At 47.8% G+C, this 20,646-nt stretch overlaps 3 protein-coding genes across 5 annotated transcripts in view; 2 read left to right on the plus strand and 1 right to left on the minus strand.

The window, feature by feature from the left end:
* The window catches only part of GPR153 (G protein-coupled receptor 153), a 60,345-nt gene extending 59,549 nt beyond the window's left edge, over window positions 1–796 (plus strand). The window contains exon 7 of one of the 2 annotated variants that reach the window (XR_014551629.1): window positions 702–796. The gene's annotated coding sequence lies outside the window, so the exon portion shown is untranslated. The remainder of the gene's footprint in view (window positions 1–701) is intronic. The other variant, XR_014551630.1, reaches the window with a different exon arrangement.
* Window positions 1–9,185, plus strand: ICMT (isoprenylcysteine carboxyl methyltransferase). The gene is made up of 5 exons (XM_083628885.1): window positions 1–444; window positions 3,317–3,405; window positions 4,042–4,211; window positions 5,381–5,598; window positions 5,991–9,185. The coding sequence occupies exons 1-5, from the start codon at window positions 16–18 to the stop codon at window positions 6,171–6,173; spliced, it is 1,089 nt and encodes a 362-aa protein (XP_083485011.1). The 5' UTR covers window positions 1–15; the 3' UTR covers window positions 6,174–9,185.
* RNF207 (ring finger protein 207) overlaps window positions 8,809–20,646 on the minus strand; it is a 25,085-nt gene continuing 13,247 nt past the window's right edge. For both annotated transcript variants that reach the window (XM_083628686.1, XM_083628685.1), the window contains exons 12-18: window positions 20,212–20,333; window positions 15,499–15,691; window positions 14,280–14,465; window positions 14,106–14,157; window positions 12,616–12,733; window positions 11,981–12,073; window positions 8,809–11,069 (exon numbers count right to left, since the gene is read on the minus strand). In XM_083628686.1, the coding sequence (XP_083484812.1) occupies window positions 10,853–11,069; window positions 11,981–12,073; window positions 12,616–12,733; window positions 14,106–14,157; window positions 14,280–14,465; window positions 15,499–15,691; window positions 20,212–20,333 (981 nt within the window). In that variant the 3' untranslated portion in view covers window positions 8,809–10,852. The remainder of the gene's footprint in view (window positions 11,070–11,980; window positions 12,074–12,615; window positions 12,734–14,105; window positions 14,158–14,279; window positions 14,466–15,498; window positions 15,692–20,211; window positions 20,334–20,646) is intronic.

Here is a 20,646-nt window from a genome sequence, read left to right on the forward strand (position 1 = left end):
ACCTTTCTTATCTCTATGGTCACCCGCCCTATCGAGGCGGACACGCCCCCCTGGGCCGGTTTCAATAAATCTCGCGAGGTCTCGCCGCCGTCCTGTGCTGAGATGCCAGAGTCTACGCCCCGCCTCCGCGGAGTTGTCTCGCGAGAATTGGGGGGGCGAGGCCTCGCGAGAGCGGGGCTTGGCTCCGGCCGCCGGTCCATCATGGCCGGCGCTGAGGGGAAGGCGGGCGTCGGCGGGCGAAGGGGACGCGAGGCACGGACCAGCCTGACGGCCTTCGTGCTGGGAAGCTCCGTGGCGGCCGTGCCGCTGCTGCTGTCGGCACCTCCGCCGGCGCTGCTCTCCGGGCTGGGCTTCCAAGGCCGCGCCGCGCTGGCCCTTCATGTGGCCGGAGTCAACGCCGCCCTCCTACTGGCCTGGGGTCGCGCTCCGGGGGGCATGTACCAGGTAAGGGCGGGGAGGGCGTGTCCACACGAAGCCCCGCCCCTCGGCGGAGGGATTCGCGAGCTCGTGGGCGTGGTTAGTGCAAGTCCGCCCACTTCTGGCTGGGAAGGGCGTGGCCATACCCCTCTTTGCTATAACTTGGTTAGACACGCCCAGGGATGTGGAATTCTAAAAGAATTCTAAGGTCTTAAAAATAGAAAAATATTCATAGATGCATGCATATCTAAATACAGTGGTACCTCGGGTTACATGCGCTTCAGGTTACATGCGCTTCAGGTTACAGATTCCGCTAACCCAGAAATAGTACCTCAGGTTAAGACCTTTGCTTCAGGATGAGAACAGAAATCGTGCAGCGGCGGCACGGCGGCAGCAGGAGGCCCCATTAGCTCAAGTGGTGCTTCAGGTTAAGAACAGGTTCAGTTTAAGAATGGACCTCCGGAACGAATTAAGTACTTAACCCGAGGTAAAGGTAAAGGTACCCCTGCCCGTACGCGCCAGTCGTGTCCGACTCTAGGGTTGTGCGCCCATCTCACTTAAGAGGCCGGGGGCCAGCACTGTCCGGAGACACTTCCAGGTCACGTGGGCAGCGTGACGAAGCTGCTCTGGCGAGCCAGCACCAGCGCAGCACACGGAAACGCTGTTTACCTTCCCGCTATAAAGTGGTACCTATTTATCTACTTGCACTTAGGGGTCCTTTCAAACTGCTAGGTGGGCAGGAGCTGGGACCGAAAGACGGGAGCTCACCCTGCCGCGGGGATTCGAACCGCCGACCATACGATCGGCAAGCCCTAGGCACTGAGGTTTTACCCACAGTGCCACCCGCGTCCCCAAGGTACCCGAGGTACCACTGTATAAATAATCCATGTGTCTGAAATAGTGCAGGAGAGCAATCCTGAAGCCATGTTGACTCTCCCAATGACTTCAAATATTCCTCTGCAGTAAGGGAAGTAAATGGGGAAAGCCTTCTTGTCTTATAGGGGGCATATTTGTGTATGAATAGGGTGAGCCTGTGACCTGGATTCAGGAACTAAAGTATTAACCATCACAAAAATGGCCAGGCTTCCCAAGTAATGCAATCAGCGACCATTATCGGGTATCCTGGAAAACTGGATTTCTGATGTCGACTGCCTCCTATGATGCATGTATGATGATTTGGGAGTGGTCTTTGGCTAAGGGGGTTGGGCAACGTCAAACGTCTTTAAAGGCTCCTGCACTCTTTTGTTCAGGGTCCCTCCCATCATGGAAGGAGGGGAGGGATCTCTGTTGCAACAGAAAAATATATATATCTGCCTTGCTTTCCACTGGATCCTGCCTCCATCCATTCTTCTCTGACCGATCATGGGCTTAGGGGACTCAGAGTCCCATGGGGAGTTGGACAGCAAAAGGCAAACCCCAATTTTTACATCAAAGGCTACTCCCTTCTCTGCTTGAGGAGGGGTGTGGCTGTCTCCTTAATGAGTTTCCTTTTCTGCTCCTGACCCAGATATGTCAGCTCTGCTGAATGGCTTTCTATCTTCTTCTGATGCCAGTGCTTAGGGCTGAATCATGGGGCAAGTATGTCCCTGCGCAAGCACAGAGTGCTTTAACCACTGAAGCAGTCCATTCCTGTGAGGCGTTTTGCAGCACTCTGACAACTGGGCTTGTTTACTTGTCCTAGGCTGGCACTTGCTTCGTCAAGAACATAAAGCCAAAGCTGCTGAAATCATAATGTCGTTATGCAAATCTATGGCGTGATTCCATGTGCAAAACTGTGCACAGTTCTGGTTGCCCCACCTCAGAAAGGAAATTTCTGGAAAAGGTTTAGAGAAGGGCAACCAGAGGATCAAAGGGGAGAAGTGACTTGCCTATCAGAAAAAGTTGCTGCATTCGGAACTTAGGACCTTTTCGTTTAGCAAAAAGACAAGTAAGATAAAATGATAAAAGCTGATAGAATTATGCACGGAATAGAGAAAAGCTTTTCTTACTCTCTCACATTAACTTGTGGACATTGATGAAGCTGAATGTTGGAGTTTTCAGGACAGATGAAGGAGAGGACTTCTTCACACAGCGCATAGGTAAACTATGAAACTCCCTCCCATGGTGGGAGGCAGTGATGGCCACGAACTTGGATGGCTTTAAAAGAGGATTAGGCAAAATCATGCAAGACAAGGCTGTCACTGGCTGCTAGCCAGAATCAGCCTCCGTTATTCCTCAGTTGCTGCACACAGGGCTGTTTCACTCATCTTCTACTTGTGGTTTCCCCGGAGGCCTCCGGATGGCCACTGTGAGAACAGGATGCTGGACTAGATGGGCCATTGGCCTCATCCTGCCAGGCTCTTACTTGTCTGTTGTGGCGTGACTTGTTTTAGCCTGGCACCTACTTTGTCAAGCCCACAGTCATTTTTGCTGCGGCTGGTCTCTTAAAAGTCTTCAGCGTTGTGTTAGATCTTAATGTCGTGCCGTAGGATAAGTAGGAAAAGTTTGAAGAGGAAACCTCAAGCCCTTACCCCTATTTGAAATAAGGTTGCACTAGAAGATTAGGATGCAAAGCCGTCCCCGATAGATCTCATATATCTTTTTCTCATAAATGTTATTGTAGACAAATAAGCTATAGAGAAGAAGGGGAACCTGCAGACTTCCATATGTTTTTTGGCTCGAACTTCCAATATCACCAGTGGTTGGGGAGGATGAAGGGAGTTTGGAGTGGTGGACAGGATAGGCATATTTCCACCCAGGGGTTTCCTGTTGTCAATCCCTCCCATGGTGTGCTGGAGAGATAGGACTGCCTTAGGATTTGGCTTCAGAACTGGTGACTTGTGGGGTAGGAGTATGTGGGGTTGCCCCCCCTCTGGCTGATGGGCAGGTGAGTTTCTGACTGCCTTTTCTTGCCTTGTAGATTGCCATCCGTGCCTGCTTCTTGGGCTTTGCATTCGGGTGTGGTTTATTGCTCAGCTTCGGACAATCTACGTGGAAGCATTTTGGATGGTAAGACTTTGGGTTTGGCAGCACTTTAGGTTTCTGAAAAGAAAACTGGGCTCTGGGGGACAGCTCTTTTGTTCCTGGAGACTCCTGGGACCTGCACTCACCTCTGTTTGGCTGGTCTTGATCCTCTTAGGGGCACTAGGAGAGCCTGCCATAGGAGACAAATACTACTTAATGCATTGTTTCTGAATCCATTTTTTGGAGCCCCTTTTCTCCCCTGCCTTCTGTACTCAGGAAATCCTAGCTGCTTGCCAGGGGACAAAAGCAGACACCTGGAGGGGAATGTCTGAATAACTGATGGTTCTTAGTTTGAGGTGGATGTGAGACTTAGGCATCTGCTCTGTAATATATATATATATATATATATATATAGATGTGTACAAGTTCTTCTCACTGTTTTAGGACACCTGCACTGAGTGACGTGAATGATGCTATATTTGAGTCTGCATGCTTCCTGGAAAAGGAACCATCCAGAGAATGAGCCCACCCTTGTAATATTGTTTTTAAAACATCATTGGAGATTAAGCAGCTGGTGTGTTGAGCAGCCCAGTTTACAGCTCTTCAGAAGAGCAAACCTAGAGTTAAAACCCAGGAAGCTGAAACATGAGGGTTTTGCTAAGTCCCTGGTTGCTCTTCCAGGTATATGTGTTCGCTTTCCTTCTTCCATTACTCTGAATACTTGGTGACAGCTGTTAACAACCCCAGAAGTCTCTCCTTGGATTCCTTCTTGATCAACCACAGCTTTGAATACAACCTAGCTGCAGTCTCATCCTGGGTTGAGTTCACCGTGGAAAAATTCATTTGCCCAGGTCAGTAACTATTGAGTTCTTATGCAAGTGAAACAGAAAAACTCAATCATTCTAATGGGAGACCCAGAAACATGGACTTGGAGGCAGGTCTGAAAACGAAGCTGTTTCTCTCCCCAACCTGAACTAATTGGGGTGATATTGACCCCTCACCTTGAAAATGATCTCCCCTTTGAAGGTGTGTTTCACCACAACACTGATACTTGTTTAAGCAACAGGTGAAGACACTCCTCTTTGCCCAAGCTTTTGGGGAGGGAAGAAGTATATATTGGGTGCTTGAATCTCCATTGCTGCTGGTGGTTTGTAACTGAAGTCTGTATTTTGCTACATGCTGTTTTTATCTTCTTTTTTAAACTGTTGGTGCTTAGGCCATGTATTCTTTCTCTGGGACCTCTGGGTACAAAGGCAGGTCATAAATACTTTAAATAAATAAGAACTTGGTATGCTGAAACAAGGTGTAGGACTTGGCCTTTGAGTGTCAAGGGGCTTTGCATGCATTATCTCAGAAAGCTTCTAAGTTAGGCCGGGGTTGCTATCCTACTATTGCAGGTACAGAGGCTGAGTAAGCAGCACTCCTTTTGTGAAGGCCACCTACTCAGCTTATTACCACCTTGAACCAGAGACTTCACAACTCGCATTTTTAGCTATAACAACAGCCCTTCGGTGGTGGCTGAGAGTGCTTTATTCATTGCACCCTCCTGGCCCTCAGTTACTAATACACGCCTGAAAATGCTGATAACAGGGTGGAAGAACGAACGAAGCATGCTCTGACATTAAGGTCCTTTTTTGTTTTAAATGACAGTGTGAAGGGGAGGAGATCACTGTTATCAACGAGTGTTTATGGGAGTTTGGCTTTAATCTCTGCATTCTGCTTCTTTTGTACATCGAATTGTGAAGTTTGCAGATGGGTCTCCACAGAAGTTAACTAGCCCACAAACCTTTGTTGTAGCCCACCTGCTGGCACAGACTTCTGTCAGTCATTTTTGGTCCAAAAGAAAACCAAAACCCAGCTCCAGTTAGCTGTTTGCCCTGGTCCCTTGTGAAGAATGTACTTTTGTGAAGTTAATCCATTTGTTACAAGCACCGAGTGCCTTCTTTCCCCTTCTGACCGGTGCAGCTGCAACTCTTACCAGAGTCGCACCATTTTGCAACCTGCGCTTGCTCATTTGCAGAGATGAAGCAGATCACTTGGCTGAGTTCGGCAGGGCTGCTCATGGTGGTTTTCGGGGACTGTCTGAGGAAGGCTGCCATGCTCACAGCTGGCTCCAACTTCAACCACATTGTTCAGAATGAAAAATCGGAGACCCACACTCTTGTGACCAGAGGTGTTTATGGCTGGTTTCGTCACCCATCGTACGTCGGATGGTTTTACTGGAGTATTGGGACCCAGGTACTGTTGCACAGCTTAGTGCATCTTGTAATATTTTGGCTCTTTCGGTGGGTGGAGGGGGTACCCTAGGCTACTTGAGATATTAAGAGGAATGTGTGATAGCGTTTAATTCATGAATTCAACCTTCCAGTTTTCAGAGTGGTTTAACAGTCAATCCCTTGTTGCAGGAAACTCTGGGAGTTGTAGTTCTGGGAGGGGAATAGGGGTCTCCTAACCACTCTTGGCACCTTTAACAAACTTCAGCTCCCAAAACCCTTTGGGGAAAGAAGCCAGGGTCATTTAAAGTGGTATCAGAACGCTTTAAACATAGGGTGTGAATGTAACCTTCGAGTCTCTTGAGCTTTCCAGTTTTCATGCTCCTGGCAGCCATTCTCCTGCATTCCTTGTTTCAGGTATTGCTGTGCAATCCAATCTGCATGGTGGGCTACACGCTGGCATCCTGGCGCTTCTTCCGGGAGCGGATAGAAGAGGAGGAGATGACACTGATCCATTTCTTTGGGGAAGAGTACCTGGCCTACAAGAGGAGGGTCCCTACAGGCTTGCCGTTCATCAGAGGCGTGAAAGCAGAACTATGAAGACCCCGGGGCCGGCATTGAGCAGAACGTGGGAGCTCCTGGCTCCAGGGGCCGCTTGGCCTGGCCTGTGCAGAAGAACGACGGTGACATTCGTGCCGTGCCGGTACAGTAGCGGTCAGTTTTAATACCTAGTGAGTTTCCTGGAGGTTTGTGAAGGGCTGGGCGGAAGCTCCATACCTTAGGCAAAAATAGATGCCCTCCCTTGACGTAAGCGGCAGAAGGGACTGCCTGGATGATCAGAGCTGCACTGAATCCTCAAGGCCGACTTTGAAAGCAAAACAATTTTCTTTGCTCTGCCTCTTGCAGCTTTGATGGAGCAAAGTGCACCAAAGCAGATTTCAATGACAAGCTCGCCCTTTGAGTAACCACTATTGCTCCCTGGAAGGGGTTTGGATAGAAACTCACCTCTCTAGTCGAAAGTTTTTCTTTTCTTTTTTAAAGCAAAGGGGCCCAGCCCTTCCAGTTCTTCTCCCTCCCCACATACTCCGTCCCACCAAAGGGCAAGCGCAGCACAGCTTTAACCTCTGGGCCTGATCTCCTAAGCACTCCCAAGGCTGGGCTGGCAGGGGGTAGGGTCTGTTTGCAGCATCCAGGCCCTCTGGTTCTATCTTAAAATGCATGACTACTGTCAAGATTAACAACACAGGCAAAGAGATCTCCCTTCCCTTTGCCCTTTTTCCAAACCAGGCTTGCAATACACCTCAGAAACGAACGAAAAAAAGAGAAGTCTTTGCACCTAAATGTTGTGGTCTCCTGTTTCTTTCACGGCCATTTTGACGTCCCTCCTGGTTGAGCGGTCCTGTCTCACTCCTACTGCTCAGCCTCACAACCTTTGTCTTCATTCCACATTTTTGATACTGACCACCTCTCCTCCCACCAGAATTCTGCTTGTGTAGCAAAAGTTCAAATTCTGTTTCTACAAAGTGCAAGGGGATGGTTGCTTTTGACTTTGCATACTGAACAAGTATTACTTTGGCAATATATATTAAGCAGGATGCACATGACTGACTGGGAGAGACTTCCCTCGCGCCCTCCCCCTCTCCCTGGCTGCCTTTTTAAAAAGTTTCTCACTGCACACTTTTCCATTTTAATATACCAAAGAGAAGTTTAATGTGTTTCTGTTTCTACTGATCTATTTATAATGAAGATGGGAAATAAGACGCTTGCAAACTGCGGCCAAGACTGGCAGAAATGGCATTTCTGTCGTTTTGGGGGACCAGTTGCCATCCAGTTATCATTCTGTGTGTACCCAGCAAGGATGATTCCTTAAGCTGTCATCTGTCTCCACTTTCTTTGATTTGTAAATGCAAAACGGCCAAAATCTCAAGCAAGCAGCTTTAATTTCTCTTTCACTCTGTGACATTCTTGTTTTACAGAGGGGTGAGCAGGCTTTTGTGCTTCTTTACTTGGGGCACATTTTTTGGGGGGGGAGAAAATGAGGCAGGTGCACTTAAGAGAGAAACATACTGCAAAAATAGGTCCAAAACAATTCTGTGCTTAGGAAAAGCTGGATTCTACACCTCTGTATAAATTAAGACAGTCTACATAGTTTCCCCTATTTCCCATTGTACCTGTAGAATCTGCTTTTAGCATTGGAAATTTCTGGTCAATAATTCCCCTGCTGTTCAGAGTTAGGTAGGAGCTCAGACCTTGCCTTTATAGACTGGATTGCCCAAGAGCTTCTGTTGACCTTAATTCTTTAATCTGGGAGCATGGCTGAGTTAATTTTAGGCGTGTGATGGAGAGACACAACTCATGACTTGGAGCTTCAGGGTGATTTGTTTCCTCGGTGGCTCGTTAAGAATCAAGCAGAATCTGAAAAAATCTGTTCTGTTGCTTGTGAACTATCAGGTGGCAATTGAGAGTCCCTTGGTTGGCTTTGTGCAAATGTCATAGTACAGCTTGGTGGGGGAACCTGTTGCACAGTTGACCTACTGCAACATAAAACTGAAGCTTCTTCCTTATGTTGAGTAAGTCCATTGACCCATGTTGCCCAATACTTGCTTGCTCTGATGGGGAAGAAGATTCATATACGGTTCATATACGCCATGAGATGGGGTATCGGTTGCAGAAATCAGTTTCCCCAATAAAATTAGTTTTAATAAATAAAAGTTTCTAGTCCTTGTGGCTGCAAAATGAGCTTGCATGGTGGAGGAAGGGTATGTCTGGTTGAATTTCAAAATCTAGAAAGTTGCTAAGGTTTTCAAGGGTCAGATTCTGATCTGTCTTACAGAGAGTGGATCCACTGAGATGAATGGGCATGTCTAAGGTCCATGCATTTCAATGGGTCTGCACTTAGTTGGATGAGATTTGAATTCCCTGCATAGCATGTGTGTAGTTTGCAAACCCTGCTTTGTACGGAAGGGGCTGCAGCTGAGGGGTAGCTCTGTGCTTTGCATTCAGGAGGCCCCATATTCAGTCCCCAGTTGGGGACTGTCCCCTGCCTGAAACCTTGGATTGCCGCTGCCAGTCAGTGTAGACGGTACTGAGGTAGATGGATCCAGAGATCTGAAGCAGTATCAGGTCTCACCCTATGTTCCTACTTCAGACCTGTAGGCCCTCCTCGGTCAAAATACATGTCCATATCTGTAATATGCAGGCAATATCTGTAATATGCAGAAGCATTTTTTTAAAAAAGTATGCACATTTAATCAAATCAGTGTAATTTGTATGGATTGTGGAATACAGCTTTTATTAGAACGAATTTTGGATGTATAATCCTAGCATCATTTTTATAGAAATCATGGTATACACACAGGTCTGCCTCCCCCTCTCCCCTCCCCCTCCCCCGGCTGCCCTGGTAACTAGCCAGTTTGTGTTGCCAGGAGAATATCCTGAGATTCCCTCTGAAAATTAATCATGCTGTTTTTTGCTTTGTTACCTCGGAAGCTGAGAGGCAGTTGTTTACTTTCCAGTCCCTTTGGAGCAGTCGGCTGGCAACCAGCCAAACAGAGGATCAGTTCTGTTCTCTTGTATTTTTAAAAGAATAATAATAAAATATTTTTAAGTCTCTATTCTTTTCCAGATGTTGACAGCGCCCCTTTCTTAGATCATATTTATTTATTGCATTGACAACCCCACCATTCCTCCAATAAGCTCAAGGTGGTGTATGTAGCCCATAATATAAGCCTCACAACAACCTTGTGAGGTAGGGTAGGTGAGAGCTGATGACCGGCCCAAGGTCGCCAAGCGGGGATTTGCACTCTAGTCTCCCCCTCATAATGCATGAATGGGAATAACCCCATAATTCCTGGTGGACAAGGAAGGGGCCCTCTTATTTTAAAACCATTTCGGCAGGTGTTAGGAACCTGCAACCCTCCAGATGTTGGACTCCCAATTCCCATCAACCCTAGCCATCATGCCAGTAGGCACTGCATCAGGGCCATCTGTCTTCAAACAGAAAACAGGTATGTTTTTTTCCACACGCACCCCAATTCTAATAGCACAAATACACATCCTTAATTATCATACTGAGCATATGGGATCCATTTTGTGAAGGTTGCTTAATAAAATCCATAAGCGTTAAAGGCAAGGAAAACGTTTGCATCTAAGTGAGTGTTTCCTGGCCTTGCAATATAAGAGGAATGTCCTCCACCCCCGAATTAAACTTCGACACACATCGGGGATGACTGTGTGAGTGGGGAGTCCAGCAGCATTTGGAGGTCCCTGTTTCAGAGAGCGAGTTACCTCCTTGGAACGAGGCCAGCCTACATCAGTGACTGCTGCAGAGGTGCAACAGGTGAGCTCATCTGAAGGTAATTCTGCTCTGTCTGGAGGGATTGGATCATCTAACCACACTGTCCCAGAACAGCTGGGGGCTCTCTAGAGGTTTCTGAACTACAACTCCATGCACCCTGGCCAAGGGCTGTGTTTCCTTGGGCTGATGGGATCTGTAGTTCAGCAACAGCAGGCGGGTCCCCACATCTGCTCAGGAGACATGTCAAGATTGCTAGACCCCAGGAGAGGCTCACAGGAAATAAGCAAGGCTAAAACGGGGGATCATGCAGAGAGAGACAGTGGGCAGGCCTCTTCTGCACACAGGTACTTTAAGCCATACAGAAGAAGTGCTGAATGAATGTTTTTCTCAGGATCCAAGGATGCCCCAACCTCTAGTGTGCTAGTGGATATGGCTGTATCTAGAGAACTGGCTTTTAAGGGTGTAGCTGAATAATAGGAGATGCTGGTTTTGCATAGCAACATTTTATGCCTCTCAGTTGCATGGTAAAATAAGAAAAACCTGCAGTTCCAGGCAGGTGCAGAAAATCCACACACTTGGTAGTCATAGGAGGATTTTGCTTTTCTCAGAGAAGCCCAGACTCACTCACTCAGTTTGGAGCTGTTTGAGAAGCCAGTGCCTGTCTAGACGTTGATGTGGGAGGCACGGCTGAAAGAACACCGGCAATACTTGTCAGAAGCTGGAGGAATTAAGATTTCCACTGCTGCACCCTCCATTGTTTCTTAACAAGCCTGCACCTTCCTGGGCTCCGGAAGTGCCAACAACAAAGAAGCCCTGCAGAGTAACGCAAAATAAATCCTTCTGTTTTGCATGTTTTAGGGATTGCAGAATCAGGATTATCTTAGTGCAGAATATATATGGTTTTCTGAGCACACACCACACTGAAAAGAGTCTGCTATGCCATACATGAACATTTTTGTTCAGAAAGACTGCGAGTGCAGGTTCAGCACAGGAGAAGCTCTGTTTCCTGATCTGCCTCCTTGGCTGACTTGCGAGGTCCTGGTGGCTGCGGGGGACTCTCAGGTCGGCCTTTCTGCTTGCTCCTGTAATATTCTTTTGATTTCAGCAGGGGGTCCTCTGCGGCTGGGCTGAGAATCTGGCTTTCTGCTTTGGGCTCCGAGGCTCCTTCTCGTTCCTCAAGGCCACTGCACAAATCAGGCCTCAGATAGAAGAGAAAAATAACAGTGGGTGGAAGGAATGGTCTAGGAAATCATAACAAGCCCTAGCTTTTCAATCACTAAATAAATGCCAAGCTTTTTTTAATTAAGTAAACTGCTGGAGGATAGCCCTATCTTAGGCTAGTAGCTCTGACAGGTTAATGGAACCTCTCTGTTCTTGCGCAGTCTACCAGTTTCTGGGGAACCAGCTTGTAGAATTTGCAGAAGCATCTGGATGGATGTTACTGGGCATAGGATTCTGGACAAGGCAGCCTTTAGTATAGCAAGGCTATAAGAACTTTAGAAGAGTTTGCTAGACCAGGCTTCCTCAAACTTGGCCCTCCAGATGTTTTGAGACTACAATTCCCATCATCCCTGACCACTGGTCCTGCTAGCTAAGGGTCATGGGAGTTGTAGGCCAAAAACATATGGAGGGCCGAGTTTGAGGAATTCTGGCCTAGACCAATGGCCCATCTAGTCCAGCATCCTGTTCTCACAGTCGCCAACCAGGTGCCCCAGTGGGAATCCTGCAAGCGGGATCTGAATCTAAGAGCCCTCTCCCCTCCTGTGGCTTCTAGCAACTGGTATTCAGAAGCATTGCTGCCTCCAGCTGTGGAGGCAGAGTGTAGCCATCATGACTAGTAGCCCTTGATAGCCCTCTCTTCCATGAATTTGTCTCTAACACTGAAGCATGAAACTGCTAGTGCTTCCCTTTGAAACCAGCCTCTTAGATCAAGTATTTTCCCTCCCAAGCGAACACTGATGGCTGATGACCAGGTCACTTAGTTAATCTGTATCCCCTGAGGAGTGGCCACTTGGAAAACATCAGATTGAATATTTACCTTTTTGCTCCTCCGGTATTGTGGCATCAACATAGAACCAAAATGCTTTGCTACCTGAAATGGATCAGATACCTGTGCTGGATGTCAGCAGCCTCTGGGCTCTCATCGTATATTTTCAGCAAGCTCTCTGGCTGGCCATTCCTCTCCTCCTTTGTGTCCTGTAACCTGAAGGGATATTTGGGTTGAGTTGGGGGCTTTGGCATGGGGGAAGCTGACTCAAGAGCTGTACCACAAATACCTACTGATTAAAGCCATCCACCTTGACAGGGTTGGAGCAAAAGAGATTTCTGGAGGACAGAGGGTCCCTCCTCCCTCAGAGAGTCACAAGGCTTGATCATCCCTCTGCCAGACTACATATTCCTTCAGCTATGGGTGTTTTAAGAAGCACAATGGGGATTTACAATTCAGGGGCCAAGTCATTTATTCCAACCATCCGCAATGCAGGTATCGCAGCTCAAGCACCCCTGGCAGATGGCCATCCAACCTCTGCTTTTAAAACTTCCAATGAAGGAGATTCCACCACCTTCCAAGGTTGTCCCTGTCACTGCTGAATGGCTTCCTAATGTTTAGTCAAATTAATGTTTAATTCCTTGTCACTTGAATCTATCGGTTTCAATCCTCCCCTCTGGAGATAAGGCAATGGAGGTTTTTGAAGGCAAACTTGTGCAGGATCTGGGAGCGGAGCAGGAAAGCAGCAGCTTCCTCACCTGGGCTCCAGCCGCTCCTTTACTTTGGCGATGGAGTGGACATAAGGGGCGATCTGCTTGGTGATGGTTGTCAGGTAGCTGTTCTCCTGCTTCAGCTGCAACAGATCATGGAGCTGTGCTGCACGAGAAGGAAGTCTGGTGTTAAGTCAGTCAAGTCCAAAGGATTGGCCCTTTCATACAATAAGCATAGGTACACAGAATCATAGAATTGTAGAGTTGGAAGGGACTCCCAAAGGGTCATGTAGCCCAACCCCTTGCAGTGCAGGAATCACAGCTAAAGAATCTCTGGCAGATGGCCACCCAACGTCTGCTTAAAAGCCTAGAGTCCACCACCTTCTGGGAGAGTCCGTTACACTGTCAAATGGCTCTTACTGTCAGAAAGTCCTTCCTGATGTTTATTTGGCAACTCCTTTGTTGTCACTAGAATCCATTGGTTTGGGTCCTGTCCTCTGGGGCAGCAGAAAACAAGCTGGCTCCATCTTCCATGTGACAACCCTTCAGCTATTTGAAGATGGCTATCATATATCCTCTCGCTCTCCCGGCTAAACATACCCAACTTTGTCAGCTGTTCCTCACAAGGTTTGGTCTTGGTTGCCCTCCTTTGCCCACCTTCCAGTTTGTAAATATGCTTCTTAAACTGTGAGGCCCAGAACTGGATGCAGGACTCCTGGTGTGGTCTGACCAAGGCAGAATAGAGCACTACTATTACTTCCCTTTATCTAGACGTGGGTGGCGCTGTGGGTTAAACCAAAGAGCCTAGGACTTGCCGATCAGAAGGTCAGCAGTTCAAATCCCTGTGACGGGGTGAGCTCCCGTTGCTGGGTCCCTGCTCCTGCCAACCTAGCAGTTCAAAAGCACAAAGTGCAAGTAGATAAATAGGTACCAATCCGGCGGGAAGGTAAACGGCATTTCCGTGCGCTGCTCTGGTTCGCCAGAAGCAGCTTCGTCATGCTGGCCACATGACCCGGAAGCTGTACGCCGGCTCCCTTGGCCAATAAAGCGAGATGAGCGCCGCAACCCCAGAGTCGGTCATGACTGGACCTAATGGCCAGGGGTCCCTTTACCTTATACTTCTGTCAATGCGGCCTAGACTTGCATTAGCTTTTTTTTTTTGCCGCTGCATCACACTGTTGACTCAAGCTTGTGGTTCTCCATACACAAATTCAAAACCTTATGCGACATGGCTACGTTTCTAAATAAGAGGCATGGAGTCAATCTTTTCTGAAAAGTGTACTTGGCCTTCTTACATGGAAGTTCTTTTCCCGTCCATAGATGTACAGAGTAATTATCAATGGTTTGTATTTCAGAGAGGAGGAAACAATGGCACTCTGCACATGTGCAATGGCACACCTTCCTACATAAGAGCTATACAAATCCTCCTTATACCTACAGCAAGGTATAATACTGCAGCCCTACCAAGTCAAAAAGGTTACCAGCTACCATTGATTGGTGGGGTTGGATGGCTTCAGAGAAGTTCATATTGTGCTCACCTTCATAAATCTCTTGCTCATTTGCCACTCGCTGATAGGTTTCTTCCCAGGTCTGCAAAACACAAAGTCGGAGTTATCAGCACATGCTCCTCAAGCAGGGGGATTTTGTGCATATGTGTGTACTGTGATTGCATAGTTGCTGCAGGACTATGCAGCCTGAGAAAGTCAGCGTACCTCTTCAAACACGCTCCGCATCATCTCCACAGAGGAATACTCCGAAGCAATCTGCACGTCCATCTGCAGCGACTTCTGCAGGATCTCGCTCATGATCTCCGTCTTGATGAGGGAATGGTGCTTGGTGAGGTCGCGGTGCAGCTCCTGCACCTGATCCTTCAAGTTCTGAATCTCTATTTGAAGGGCCTGCAGCAACACGGGGGAAAGGGAAGCAAGTTCGAAAGGCTCCAGTTGACGAGGTGGAAGGATCAGCAAGAGAATGCTGAAAACTTCCTTTTTGCCAAACCGGGGGCTTGGGGGGGGATTTATGACTTACTATTTTTTTTATTTGTAAAAAAAATTTCTATACCACTATATCAGAAAAACATATATGAGATGTTTGCAACAATACTAAACCTGAAAGCAAACATTTAAAGCTAAAAACAAACATCAGCAACTGATGTTTGTTTTTAGCTTTTTATGCTTTTAATGTTCACTTTCATTAATACCAGTGAAGAGCCGTATACACATTAATAATAATTGCGGAAGAATGCATTCTTAAGTGCCTGTATAGGCTTGGCGGAACAGAAAGGTTTTCAACAGGCATTTAAAAGTTGGCACAGAAGGTTGGCTTCTGAATCCAGTGACAGAATGTTCCACAGGTCAGGGCTGATGGCTCTAAAGGCTCAGTTCCTTGTTGTGGTCAAAGGAGCCTCGCCAACTCGAGGAACAACCAACAATACTCTTGCAGATGATCTCAGTGATCAAGCAGGGGATATAAGGGTTCAGGTATTCCCTGAAGCACCCTGGACCTAAGTTGTTCAGGGCTTTGTTAATGAACACAAGGACCTTGAACCTGGCTCAGTAGTAGATGGGCAGGCATAGCTGGTGCCCCATGCTCTCAGCCAGAAGCTCCCATCAGCAGTCTTCCAAACCAGACCCAAAGGCAGCCCCATATAGAGCACATCGCAGTAATCCAGCCTCGAGGTCACCAAAGCATGGACTATAGTGGTCAGGCTATAATGCTCCTGTCTTCTTATTTTGCATTTGTGTGTGTGTGTGTGCATGCACAAACACACATTCATTGGCTGGGCCTGCTGATTCATCTTGGCCTGCTCTGTTGCAAGGCTGAGCAACATCTCCAGCAGTGGTGCTGGCTTGCTCCCGCAGGTGCCCACGGCTGCGCACCATCACCAGTGACAGAGCGAGAGCAGCCTCTCCCTTGCCCAGCCATCCTTACCCGATACATGTTCTCATAGTTGCGGCAATGCTCAGTGAAGGGTGTCTCTCCACCTTCAGCCAGGAGCACCTTGGTGCTTATGTACCGGTGCATGGTGGGCTTCCGGACCAGGGAGCCTGCCAGGGACATTTTTTCGCAGGTAGAGGGGCAGCCAGACACGAGGAGGGTCTTGGAGCAGGGACCTCCGGACATCCTGGAGGAAGAAGAGGGAGCCAGCTGAAGAGAGGAGGAGTCCCTAAGTGAGAGGCTCCATAAGGGAATGGCTTTGGATCTCAGCACTCATAATCAGTTGTGTTACTTAGGGGGGGACAAAGTGTGTTGGAAGATGTGGCAAGGCTGCTTCTGCAGCAGGTGTGTGTTGTAAGGGAAAAAACAACCCTGTCCAGGGTTGTAAAGACTGCGGAGAGAATAACTGGGTGCACTCTTCCCACCTTGGATCAAATCTATGCTTCCAGGTGCCATAAGCTGCAGAGATAGCGCAGGATAGTATGCACCCCAGAAATGATCTCTTTCAGCTTCTGCCTTATGGAAGAAGGTACAGGGTTATAAAGACTAGAACTAGCCACCTGAGAAACAGTTTCTATCCAAATCTTTTAAACGCAGTGTAAGGAGTCTTTATGGAAGTATATTGTATTTAATTATGGGGTATCAGAGTTTTTAGGGGGCTAACCAGCCTGGGATAGCTGGGATAGCAGGCTTGTTGGTTTTTGAATGTCTTACGTAGATTTTTTCAATTTCGTTGTTCTGTATGGGACAATGACAATAAAGATTATCGTATTATATCGTAAGGCCGTATTGTTTCAGGCCGATGGCCCATCTGGTCCAGCATCCTGTTCTCATAGCAGCCAACCAGTTGCTTGTAAGAAACCAGCAAGCAGGGCCCAAGCACAAGAGCACTTTCCCATATTGTGGCTTCTAGCAACTGGTATTCAGAAGCATCACTGCCTCTGACCATGAAGTCACAGCATAGCCATCCTGGCTAGTAGCTATCAATAGCCGCCTCCTCCATGAATTTGTCTAATCCTCTCTTACAGCCATCCAAGTTGGTGGCCATCACGGCCTCCTGTGGGAGGGAGTTCCACAGTTTAGCTCTGTACTGTGAATTAGGACTTCCTTTTATCTGTCCTGCATCTTCTAACATTCAGCTTCATTGGGGTGTCCACAAATTCCTAGGGTTATAAGAGAGGGAGGAAAACTTTCCTCCATTCCCTTCCTCCAGGCCATGCATTATTTTATAAGCTTTGATTATGTCGCCTGTTGTGGGAGGGATGGTCTGCACACATGTCAGTTTTGGGCAGTAGCCACGCGACGTCATTGTCAAAATCCCAGCCCAAATCCCACCACCACCACCAGTTAATCCAGAGTTATTTTTTCCAAGGAAAATCTGATGGGAGTTAAAAACAAAAGGAAGCTATTGCTGATGACCAAGGCTGGTTCCAGACAGGGGTTTCATATAGCAAACAAGCCAAGCAGATATCACAAGCGGGTCACTGGCAAACAGTAATTTTTCCAAGAAAATGTAAATCTGGGTTAAATGGGTAGAGTCAGTGAGCAATACAAACTGGCTTTTTGATGCCAACGGTGTTTTGACACTTGGGGAAATGTGCATGCATCCCATAATAAACACCACTGTGAGGCAACACCCTTTGCGGTATCTCAGCAGCCCCTTTGCAATATCGCAGTATTGGATTTGAAATCGTTTTTATATATGTTACTGTGTTGACCTTTTTTTAAAAAAGAAAGAAAGACATGCAGTGATTTTAAAGCTGTTTTTAAATATGCAATGTATTTCGTGTATGTTTTTATTGGATTGCGAAATGGCTTTGATATGCTGCACAGAGAGCAATCTATAAATGAAATTAATCATTATCACACACACTCAACACACACACATACACACCCCTACCTGGAAGCATCATGAGTCAAAGACTGGTCCATCTACACCAGTAAAGGACTATCTGCCAATTAATTGTGATGTAACAAACCCTCCACCCACAACCAAATTAAAAAGAGCCCGGCTGCAGCCTGACAGTCCTTCCCACTGACTCATCCCGCAGCCAAGACAGATGCTCAGATCGCCACTTACGGATCAGAAGGTTCATCCAGACCGGCAGATGGGGACTCCCTGCAGATTCTGCTTGGCCTTTCCCCTTAGCCGGGCACTTGGCACTCCCAGTCCAATGCTCTCAGCCTCAGTTTCCCTTTGGAGGGAAAGGGGATCCTGAAGACCCCCGGCCCAACCCATCACTTTGCCCCCAGTGCTTTGGGAGAGGGCCGTCCCTGCCTGCACAGCAATCAGCTGCACCAGAGCAGAGGGGCCTGTGATGTCAATGGTCCTAAATATATCCAGTGCCAGGGAAATGTGCTTTGCAGAGTTCTCTGAAATTCTGATAAAAATAGGGACGGGCAAACTGCTAGCCAGGCAGGCTGGGATGTGTGCAAGGATCCACTGGGTTTGCCATCTGCTTCTCAAGTAGGTCGGGGCATGAAGGTGGTCAGGCAGACAACGGCAACAGGCACGCTAGCTGAGCGCCAAAAGCAAGACGCATTGGGATGTTGCTGTTTTCTAGGGCTCTCAGCCATTCTAGACCCAAGTACTGTAGTTGTAATAGGGTGTTTTGATACCTGGGGGAGGCTCCTCAGCTGACACCACTTACCCCATTCCAGGAATCAGTGGTGGGTGGCACTGTGGGTTAAACCACAGAGCCTAGGACTTGCCAATCAGAAGGTCGGCGGTTCGAATCCCTGCAACGGGGTGAGCTCCCATTGCTCAGTCCCTGCTCCTGCCAACCTAGCAGTTCGAAAGCACGTCAAAGTGCAAGTAGATCAATAGGTACCGCTCCGGCGGGAAGGTAAACGGCGTTTCTGTGCGCTGCTCTGGTTCACCAGAAGTGGCTTAGTCATGCTGGCCGCATGACCCGGAAGCTGTACGCCGGCTCCCTCGGCCAATAAAGCGAGATGAACGCCACAACCCCAGAGTCGGCCACCTGGTCAGGGGTCCCTTTACCTTTACTATGTTGCAGATAAGAACTTAAGGAAGAGCCCTGCTGGATGAGGACCATGACTCATTAGTCCAGCATCCTGTTCTCACAGTGGCCAATCAGATGCCTGTAGGAAACCAGCAAGCAGGATCACAAGAGCAGCACTCTCCCCTCCTGGGGCTTCCAGCAACTTTTGTTCAGGGCAGAGCCCACCTGGCCAGTAGCCATCACTAGCCCATCTCCTCCATGAATTTGTTTGCCAAATCCTCTTGTAATGGTACCCAAGTTGGTGGCCATCACTGCCTCCAGTGGGAGAGAGTTCCATAGTTTAACTGCTGGAATTCCAAATTTCTTATCACTCAGGTAGACTGTTCCTGCCTGGAGGCTGTGCTATGGTGCAAACAGACTGTTGGCTGTGGCTGTCACACCAGTCTCCCGTTTCCTCCCTCCCAAACTAGCAGCCCTCAAATGCTTGTTTGCACAGCAAGGATCAGGACTCCAAATGCACGAACGTGCAAAGATGGAGGTCACTTATTTGCCTTCAGTTAACTGACCAAAACTTTTCTTCTTTTTTTAAGCTGACACAGGTGTAACTGTTTAAGTCTCTTGCAGCAGAAACAAGGCTGCAGTGAAGCGAACATGCTTATGGACTCCCTTCAACGAAAGCCACAATAAATGTATTAGCTTATCCCCACCCACCCTGCCTAAGAATATTCTTACTAAAAAGTTTGATTTTGCAGTGCAGCTGGTTGCAGAAGAGCTACACCAACTCCAAATGCATTCAGCAACGTTTGGAGATGCAATGTGTGTGTAAGGCAAGCAAATGAAATTGTTTGCCAGAACAGAAAGGATTATTTTCAAGCAAGTCTTCACTAGATGGGCAAATACGTCCGTTTCAGTTTCTCTTAGTTTCTCATCTTTCCAGTCTTTTGGTTTTCTACATTTCCATATCAGTTTACTTAAAAATTAAAAAAAGCCCTCAAAAAAATTCATCAGCACTTTGGTGCAAATTTCTCCTTATAGCTCATTCTTCTCTGCAATGTTTGCAGAGCAGTTTCTCCTAATATAATGCATTTCCGCATGTTATTTTTACAAATATGTGCATTTTAATGCCTGCTGGAGAACAGGGCAAATTTTGAAGGTTGGCCTCTTTCACATATTGTTTCACAAAGTGAGAAGTCAGTAGGTGGATTTGCATCTAAATGCAAACAATCAATTTTCTGCCCCATCCCTGGAGCCTCTTTGCTACAATTGCTGGAGCTAGTTTCCTTGCTCCACATCCCAAAGAAACAGAAACGGTGTTCTTCGTTTTCCTAGGTTCAGTCGGGTGCCAGCTGCACTGGGACTCTCTGACACAACAGCCTCCCAACCGGCCAGCTTGGCTTCCTGGAACTGGCACCGCCAGCCCATCTGATCTGCTCGCTAATCAGGACAGCTCTTTTTGTCTCCAAGGGTGCCTGGTGCCCAGCTCAAAGGCAGGCAAGAGAAGTTTGGGCTTCAAAATGTCTCCAGCCCGTATTCAGCTTTGCACAATCCACCTTTGTTTAAAAATACTTCACTGCGTTTCCCTCCCCACAGATCCCCCTTCCCCAACGTTGTGTCCTCCAGGAGTTTTGGACTACAACTCCCATCAGCCATTGCCTGTGTTTGCTGGCAGTGGATGATGGGACTCGTAGTCCGAAACATCTGGGGAAGGTTGCTACAGATGAAGCAGGTCTCGGGAGCAGCTTACATGTTACTGTTGCTCATCCCAGGTCCGATGCCCGCTCCATTCACCACCACGGAGCGACGGGGCGCTAGAAGCAGCAAGGGCTCCAGGCAGTGGGCAAACTCAGCTCTGTATTCCGTGTTGATCTGGAAGGGAAACCAATTAAGACGGGTCATCATTCTGAGAGCACCCAGAGTTGCAAGCCTTCTCCTGCATGTGGATATAAGAGAACTCTCTGGACAGGACTATGTGTCAAGGTAAACACGAGGCCACAGTAGTCCATGCTCTGGCAACTTCCAGATTGGATTACTGCAATGCACTCTACTTGGGGCTGCCCTTGAATTTGACTTGGAAACTTCAAGTGTTCCAAAATGCAGTGGTCGGGTTACTGGCTGAGGTTCTGTTTGGATCTCAATATAACCCCTGTTTAAAAACAACTGCACTGCTTGCCAGTTGGTT

Source organism: Podarcis filfolensis (assembly GCF_964270895.1).
Source record: "Podarcis filfolensis genome assembly, chromosome: 8".
Taxonomy (NCBI): Eukaryota; Metazoa; Chordata; class Lepidosauria; order Squamata; family Lacertidae; genus Podarcis; species Podarcis filfolensis.